General features: G+C 44.0%; 1 protein-coding gene across 1 annotated transcript; it reads right to left on the bottom strand.

The window, feature by feature from the left end:
• Window positions 1-545: 545 nt before the first annotated feature.
• On the bottom strand, window positions 546-5,018 carry THUMPD1 (THUMP domain containing 1). The gene is made up of 4 exons (XM_024204680.1): window positions 4,739-5,018; window positions 3,219-3,393; window positions 2,309-2,557; window positions 546-1,015 (listed from the first exon to the last, which is right to left on the bottom strand). The coding sequence occupies exons 1-4, from the start codon at window positions 4,961-4,963 to the stop codon at window positions 696-698; spliced, it is 969 nt and encodes a 322-aa protein (XP_024060448.1). The 5' UTR covers window positions 4,964-5,018; the 3' UTR covers window positions 546-695.
• Between the last annotated feature and the right edge of the window lie 4,456 nt (window positions 5,019-9,474).

Raw genomic sequence — 9,474 nt, 5'->3', positions numbered from 1 at the left:
GAGGGAGAGGTTTGCTCATAATACTGAGTTATTTTGATGGTGGCAATTCCTCTTCTCCACCCAACATATTTCAAAGACATGTTAATGTGTTCTAAAATAGTCTTTGTAGACATCTGAACAACATACAGAAAGTCAGGAGCTTATGGCTCGTTCTGTATTTAGTAAGACGAGGTTTACATAGTATGCAAAGTCATGTCACCAAAACAAAATAGCACTGTATTTTCAAATAAATCCCCTTGCAAGATCCTGTCCTTTTCCAGATCTCGCAATCCTGCCTCTGCCACTGACTTCTCAGAATGTCTAGAGGCAAAGGAGTTGAGTCAGCCCGGCACCCTATGGTAGTTATTTACATGTGGTAAGTGGGTGTAAAATGCTACCAGATCAAACTGGTAACAATTTACATACACATTGCACAGATATCTGACCACACAAGATGGAAGGTGTTGGAGAATCAGGCTGAAGAGTATAAGTGATAAATATCACCCTTCTCTGACACTGCGTGCTGCAACATTGGCTCCAATAGCAAAGACAGGATGGAGCATGACTTTTTTTTTTTTTTTTTAAATACTTGGATATTTTAAAAAGCAAATTTAAAATAAAAAATTAAGCTCCCCTTTAAATGTCCATTTCAAAACTCTAAGCCAATCTATTTTACAGTGATCTTTAGTGTTTGTCTTCCCCTTCCATCACATTCTCTATGCCTGCTGACTGTCGCTCTCATTGGGCTTAGATTCCTCTTCACTCTGACCTTTGTCTTCTGGTTTCACTTCTTTAGAGTCCTCTTCTGCCAGTTTTATTTCTTTCAACTTCTCCTCTTGTGAAGCACTCAACAGGTTTTGCTGCACCGGTTCCTCCTTGTTGCTCTTCACCACCTCTTGTAGATTATATTTTCTGAACAAAACATAGTCTTTCACCACGCTCAAGCAACAGACGTTTTTTATTATTTCTACCACAATGGTATACTGGGGGTTATTAAGATCCACTTTGTTTTCTGGATTTAGGCTGCCCACTATTCCTACAAAATAAAAGGAAACGGTCTTAGAATCAGTGGGGAAACCGGAGGAATGTTTTTCATAGAGAAAAGTGTAAATGAGGTGTTATGTTCATCAGTTGAGCCCTCACTTAAAGTGCGAGGACTTTTAATCAGACTAGTTCTAAAAAAAAAAAAAGAAAAACCAGACAGAGGGGATAAACTTACTGCCAAACAACGAGAGAAACCTGCTGTTGTAGCAACAAGCCAAAATAAGCACCAATTTCACAAGAAAACGGTTTCCACAAATATTCTGAACACTTGGTTCTGGAACTAAAATCTCAGAGAACAAACTGCACCACAAAGTAGGGGAAAACAAGGCTCCTCACTTTAGCTATGGCACCTGCAATCAAGAATTTTCAGTCACTGAATTGGTCAAAATAGCAGGACAGATTGGGACTCTTAGAAACACTCTCTCGAACCAAAGAACTACTCCACAGCAACTATCAAGGAGAAAGCTGCCAAGTGAATTTAGAGTTATTTCATTAAGGCCACGTCTACACTACAAAATTAAGTTGACCTGATTTACGTTGGCATACAGCTGCCACCGTAATTACAACTCTTGTACATGTCTACACTTCGCTCCTTGTTTTGGTGGCACGTGTCCTTAACAGGTGTGCTTGTATCGATTGTACTGTCAGTTTGAGGCATTGTAGGACACCTCCTGAAAGCCAGTAACAGTCAACATAAGCAAAGCAGTGTCTACACTGACACTGCGTCCACCTAACTACATCAACCTTGACTCTGCATTGCTTATGGAGGTGCAGTTATTATGTCAGTGTAGTGGGGCAGTTACCTTAACGGGAGTGAAATTCAAGTGTAGGCATTTCCATAGTTAGGTAGATGTAAGCAGTCTTGCGTTGACCTAACTGTAGTGTAGACCAGACCTAAGTCATAGTCTAGGGAAACATTGACAAGCCATTTCCCAATATAATGTTCAGTATTCAAAGAATTTTTAATACAATCCTGGACGTTTGCAGGAATGGTATTGTCAAGTGAGTTATATCCAACAAAGCTGGACCGCACACTCTTTTGGTTTATGATTTGTTAAGATGAAAACCTCTGATATCAAAAAGGAGTGTTGTTAATGTCAGGTTACTTTCACAGAGCTTAAGGAAAAAAACGTGACTTTCCTAATTCAATATGCTTGAGTTTGCTATAACACAACATTTATGTCTACTAAAAAATTTTTGCTAGAATAATTTGACCTGTTACACATGCAGTCTTAGGTAGCTTATACACTTGTCTACAATCATGCTATGTCAGATAAGTACATACCTGCCAATTCTTTGATTACTTCTTCTCTACTCATGTGACTGTTATTACGAGCTTTGTAAACAATCTGAAAAGTACCCTTATTAGGGGCTTTAAACCAAGGCTCAAAGAAGGTCTCTGAATACTTTTTCATATCTTCCACAAAAGCCTTGCAGGTTCCAGAAATGGGCAACATGCGCAGAATAACTCTTGTTTTCTTCTTTTTAGTAGTGTGCAAGTCCTTTAATATATGATGCACGAGCTTCTCGGGTTCTACAAGAGAAGACAACAGAGTAAGAGCAACAAATGGAAAAGATTTCCTTTTAAAAAGCAATACAGCATCAAATCTTACTTGCTTACAAGTACAAAGAAACTGAATCATCAAATTCTACAGCACCCTACTAAATTCGATAGGGTTCTTACAAAAGGGTAGGGAGTTTGAAAGTATGGAGAGATTATTTCCACAATTCTGGCTTGTGAAGCACAAGAGAGAGTACCCAACAAGGTGCAATACTGGAAGACTACTTCTGCAGTTTTTTACTCAGGCAACAGTTTTACCTGAGCAAGGACCGAAAGATCAGACCATACACATGTCTATTGGATTGTCAATACACTGGCTGTTCTTCCAGCTTGTATTTGTTATTTCACAACAAGGCTGAGGATCTGGGAACATCAGCCTTTTTGCATGCTTTCCGGGTTCAGCAAAATATCAAGCCCTTTTATGTTTACAAGGGTCAGATAGTTATTTTGCCCAAGCAGAACCAATCTGGCTGTAGTCACTAGAGTGTTCAATGGTAAAGCAAAAGGGAAAGAGGAAGGCTGCACGAACATTCAGCATGCTTCACTTCTTTGGCAGTCACACCATGAAACAGTCTAATAAACTGCAAAGCAGCTTCTGTGTGTTGCGATATGCAGCAGTTATTTCACTACACACCTACACCCAGCGTTCTAATAAAGACCACATTGTTAGCTCCACTCTCCACTGACTGGAATCTTCTCAGCTTCTGCTCAGTCGAAGTGCGAATCTGATCAACTTCTTTCTTTAAGGCAGCTTCAACATCATCTTCCTCCTCTTCACTTCCTGACAACCTGCCATCTTGATCTGTAAACTGTTGAAACAAGAGGATGCATCTTAAATGAGATGTTAGCGAAGGGTTAAGAAATCACATCTAATGCTCAATAAAGGAAAGTCACAACCCACCACTATACCCATGGCCTAAAAAAGCCAGAATTCAAGCAGTGATACTGTAGACAGTTAATAAGCAGTGAGACATTTTAGGAATAGGCACACTGGGTTAAGACAAGCACCAGAAGTTATTGCAGTGGGAATCATCATTTCATTTTCTCTATCTCTGTGGTGATTTAATCTTAAAGCACGTTACATAAAATTTGTCTCTTGCACCATTAGGTAACAGGTGGATGATCAATCATCTTTTAAAAAAAAAAAAAAAAAAAACAACCCAAAACTCATCACCAGTTTGGAAAGCAAACTTTTCAAGATTATTACCCGTAGCAATTTATAAATGGGAGCTGCGAGTAATAGGCAAATCTTAGGCCTGGTCTATACTAGGAAATTAGGTTGGTATAACTACATCACTCAGGGGTCAAACTGACCTAAACCCCAGTGTAGACAGCTCTAAGTCAATGGGAAAATTCTCCCATCAACCCATCTACCACCTCTCAGGGAGGTGGAGTACCTACACCAACAGGAGAAGCTCTCCTGTTGGCATAGGTAGCATCTTCAGTGAAGCATTAAGTGTAGACAAGCCCTTAGTCTGTAGGCAAAAACTTAGAGAGATAAATAGGCCAGTTATGTTAACCAGAAGGAGTTATTAAACCAAATGTGTATCCATCACTGCAAGAAACACTTATACTAATTTCTAGAGCACTTTTAAAGAGAGTGTTCTCCTGTGGCACTTTAACAACAACAAAACATTTAGATGGCCTCTTTAACATTAATTCAGTTCTTGCTCTAAAATATCCACAAACCAGAACATTAACATGCTGCCTTTTTTTTGTTGCTGAACATTATTATTTTGGACAAGAGAGATGCCCAAATTATCCAGCACTGCCATTCTTGAGCATCCTTTAAGGACGCCAGATCTCAGCAGTGGCCGAGATGCCAGCAGAGCGCAGGAACCCCAGCCAATCCCAGGCCTCTGCTGGTATGGGGTTCACTTTGGTGCTGCCACAAATAAACTGCTTACAGATGACTCTGCCACCACAGGAGACTGTAAGCTCCTCGGGGCAGGGACTAGCTTTTTGGTGTGTGCCCAGGTATCTAGGAGAGGGGTCCCGAAGTACCCTGCTAATAATCTGGCCCCCTGATGCAGCAGCACAAAAGCGCGACGCCAGTGGAGGGGACCACGCGAGGCCCCCTGCAGAACGCACAGGGCAGCACAGCCAGGCCAGCGGCACCCAGCCCCGCCAGTGGGCCTTGCTGGCCGCACGCACCTTCTCGGGCCCGTAGAGCAGGTCCCCGTACTCGTTGAGCAGGCTGTAGGCCTCCCCCACGCACTTGCGCTCGTTCATGTTGCAGGTGATGAGGATGCCCTGCATGCCGAGCTCCAGCTGCCGCGGCCCGCCGCCGCCCCGGGGCCGCTTGGCCTGCTGCCCCGGCACGTACTGCGCCTTGTGCCGCCGCTTCATCGCCGCAGCCGGCTGCTCCGAGGCGGCCATGGAGGCAGCTGAGCCACGAGTCTGGACTCCACGCGGGCGCCAAAACCACGCGTTACCTCGCCGACGTGCGGCGCGAGGCGATGACGCCACAGCAGCGCGACGGAAAGGGGGCTCTTCCCAGTAAGTCCTAAGGGCTTTCCGGGTCCTAAAGGCCGCCGAATACAGCGGGGCCCGGGTCTTAAAGTCACGCTCGTGCGCGTGCTGCCTGTCCCTGCGTGCGTGGGACTGGGGCGAAATCCCAGTTTGTAGCCGATGCTCCAGTGTGTTGTGATGTTCGGCAAAGAACGGCCATTGGGGTAAAGAGAGAGCCGTGGAGTTAGCCACAGCCACACAGTGGTGAGCCACAGCTGGCTGTGTTCCCACTAGTGTCTTTACCAGCCCTTATTTATCTGGTGTACTAAAACTTTACCCCCACCCAAGCAAAGCAGGTAGACGAGAGTGTCAGTTTGGTTTATCCTACAACTTTAGGTGACTTTGGGTCAGGGACTGTGCGTTTCATTATTATATAGAGGGATAATTGCCAACTCCCGTCCCACATTCAGAAATCGCGTCAGGCCTCAAAAATCCAGAGAGTAATTCAAAAATCCTGATTCGCCCCCCCCCCCCCCAATAATATTTTTGGGGGAAGGGGTGCAATGCTCCCCGGGGTACACAGGCTTGTGAAGAACTGCATCACCATCTGGGGGGAGCAGCAGCAGCCGCCGCCGCCGCAGGGGAATCCGCCTGCAGCTCCCCCCCCAGACACCCCAGCTCTGTGCAGCTGAAGAGCAGAGCTGCCCGAGCGCTACCGGCTTCACGGTTTGCCGGGCAGTCCCCAGACCTCCAGACCCTGCACCCCCGGCTGGGCGCTTCCCCTCCCGGGCTCTGGCTGCACTGGGGAAGCGCCCGGCCAGGGGCGCAGGGTCTGGAGGTCTGGGGCCTGCCCGGCAAACCGTGAAGCCGGTAGCGCTCGGGCAGCTGTTTCATGTGGCTGGGAGGGAGGAGGGGGAATGCGGGGTGCTCAGGGGAGGGGGCGGAGTTGGGGCGGGGACTTTGGGGAAGGGGCGGAGTTGGGGCAGGGAATGGGCAGGGCCAGGGCCCCGTCGAGTGTCCTCTTTTTTTAATGTTTAAATATGGTAACCCTACGCTATACCGGAAACCTACTAACCGCTATACTTACCTACATGCTTCCAGCTTTCATCCAGAACACACCACACGATCCATTGTCTATAGCCAAGCTCTAAGATACAACCGCATTTGCTCCAGTCCCTCAGACAGAGACTAATACCTACACGATCTCTATCAAGCGTTCTTAAAACTACAATACCCACCTGCTGAAGTGAAGAAACAGATTGACAGAGCCAGAAGAATACCCAGAAGTCACCTACTCCAGGACAGGCCCAACAAAGAAAATAACAGAACGCCACTAGTCGTCACCTTCAGCCCCCAACTAAAATCTCTCCAGCGCATCATCAAGGATCTACAACCTATCCTGAAGGACGATCCCTCACTCTCATAGATCTTGGGAGACGGGCCAGTCCTCGCTTACAGACAGCCCCCCCAACCTGAAGCAAATACTCACCAGCAACCACACACCACACAACAAAACCACTAACCCAGGAACCTATCCTTGCAACAAAGCCCGTTGCCAACTCTGTCCACATATCTATTCAAGTGACATCATCATAGGACCTAATCACATCAGCCATGCCATCAGGGGCTCGTTCACCTGCACATCTACCAATGTGATATATGCCATCATGTGCCAGCAATGCCCCTCTGCCATGTACATTGGCCAAACCGGACAGTCTACGCAAAAGAATAAATGGACACAAATCAAACGTCAAGAATTATAACATTCAAAAACCAGTCGGAGAACACTTCAACCTCCCTGGTCACTCAGTTACAGACCTAAAAGTTGCAATTCTTCAACAAAAAAACTTCAAAACCAGACTCCAACGAGAAACTGCAGAACTGGAATTAATTTGCAAACTGGACACCATTCAATTAGGCTTGAATAAAGACTGGGAGTGGATGGGTCATTACACAAAGTAAAAACTATTTCCCCATGCTAATTTTCCCCCTACTGTTACTCACACCTTCTTGTCAACTGTTTTGAAATGGGCCATCCTGATTATCACTACAAAAGTTTTTTTTTAATCCTGCTGATAATAGCCCACCTTAATTGATTAGTCCCAGTAGAGTTGGTGTGGCAACACCCATTTTTTCATGTTCTCTGTGTATATATATATATCTTCCTACTGTTTTTTCCACTGCATGCATCCAATGAAGTGGGTTTTAGCCCACGAAAGTTTATGCCCAAATACATTTGTTAGTCTCTAAGGTGCCACAAGTACTCCTCGTTCTTTTTGCTGATACAGACTAACACGGCTACCACTCTGAAATCTTACAGAACAGTGAACCCTTTGGCAGTTGGTATCGAGGAGTTCTTAAGGTAACAGGAAGGATTTGCCTTCTGGTTTCTGAGCCTTTAGGGTGCATGCATGTCACATTTTCAAGCTTTTCTCTGCCACCATGGAGGCTAGAAACTTACTTTTAAAAAAAAAAGCTGAGATTCTGACGTAATCACTAGACTACAAGAGCTAGGACTTTCAGAAAAATATTAAATATCAAGATGCTCACAATACATCTGTGGCAGTTGGTAATACTGCCTATCTGTAGCGTGTCTAGCACAATGAAGCCATGCTCCCTGACTGGAGCCTGTATACACTGTAGCAGCACAAATAGTAAATAACAATAATAATTAATAGACCTGGCTTCTCTAGGCTTTAGGCTAAACTTATACACCTCTATCCCGATATAACACGGCCCAATATAACATGAATTTGGATATAACACAGTAAAGCAGCTCTCTGGGGGGGCGGGGCTGTGCACTCCAGTGGATCAAAGCAAGTTAGATATAACGCGGTTTCACCTATAACGCGGTAAGATTTTTTGGCTCCCGAGGACAGCGTTATATCGAGGTAGAGGTGTATACACAAGCAAGCATCTGTTGTAAAAAAAAAACCAAGAACCTTTCTCTTATTGATATGGAAAGTATTAGGAGATAAATTGGTCTTTAAAATAGTGATTGATCCGAACTGTTAATAGCTCGGTCTGAATGTAAAATACTTTATCCTGCTACGGTGATCTGAACACAAAGTGAATTGGAGTTCTGATAGATTAGAATCTTGTTGATTTATGCTTTTGTAGAACTTTGGCTCTCAGAATTAAAGGTCCAGAATTTGAGTTAATGAATTGCAGAATATAAAGAGAAGCTAACTTGGGGCCTGATCCAAAGCCCATTGAAGTAAATGGAAAGATTCCTAATTGTGCCCCCATTGTACGGTCCGTATTTTAAAGGCACTTACAAATAGCCCCAGACTACTCAATGTAAGGATTGCAGAATCAGCTCTTGGTTTGGAATGTATCCTTATTTTCCTAATTAATCACTTAAAACATTAATAATTTACATTTACAGAGAGGAAAAATAGACTCTCCCTATGGTACAGGTATAAAATAAAGGCCATCCCTTGTCAGAAGAACCAGATGAGCTGTATATTTGTGATTGGTTAGGATTGCAGGATCAAGGCCTTAACATGATGCAGCTGTCAAAATACTGCTATTGCAAAGATTTCAAATGTGCTTAACTTTAAGCATGTGAGTAATTCCCTTGAAGGCAACCAGACTACTCATAGTGCATAAAGTAAAGCAGGTATGTAAGTGTTTGCAGGACGGGTTTTTAATAAAGGAACCACTTCACTCTGTATCGAAATGCAGCAGCCTCTGGAGAGAATGATGATAGATGTCTTCTTAGAGCACATAGTAACATTACAAAACAATTGAAAAACACGAAGCAAAGAGTAATTTCTCCAGATGATGCTGCTTGGTGAGTTTTAGGTAGGCAGAATTTAATTAGCCAATCTGAATTTAACTAGGACACTGGGATTCAGGGCCCTACTCTTGTGAAAAGTGCCATGAGATTTCTAAATGACAACATGTAGCCCGGAAACCAGCTTTATGCCTCATCTAAAAGAATGATGCACAGAAACAATTTAAAAGAGATTAGGTTGTCACGGAGAGTATCATTTTATTCCTGAACCATAAAAGCTTCTCATCCAAGTGTTCTCAGCACATTTGCTGACCATGTTGTCAAAAAAACAAAAAAGAGTTTCTCCATCATTTTCTATTAACTTTCATGCATCCTTTGTGGCAATTTAATCTTTCATTTGAGGATTCCTTAGTACGAAACTTCTATGCCTCCTCTGTTGAAGGATTTTTCTGGGTATATTTCAAAGAAACATTTAAAATCTCACTCATGCAGACCTGCTGCATGTCTCACTAACTGTTAGGGAGAGAGCAACTCCCTTATTTGGGGGAATCTTTCTAGAGCCGTTTCTTTTAGACTGTGGAGGTTTCCCTGCGACAGTTAACATCTATTCTCCCCTGATGCAGGTAGCCCCTGTCTGGCATGGTCAAAAAGCTCCCAGCCGGGCAGCCAATAGTTCTTGTAGAGAAAGCACACGACATAA

Source organism: Terrapene carolina, unplaced genomic scaffold, assembly GCF_002925995.2.
Source record: "Terrapene carolina triunguis isolate 2854851 unplaced genomic scaffold, T_m_triunguis-2.0 Scaffold93, whole genome shotgun sequence".
Taxonomy (NCBI): Eukaryota; Metazoa; Chordata; order Testudines; family Emydidae; genus Terrapene; species Terrapene triunguis.
This window is presented reverse-complemented; position numbering and strand designations above follow the sequence as displayed.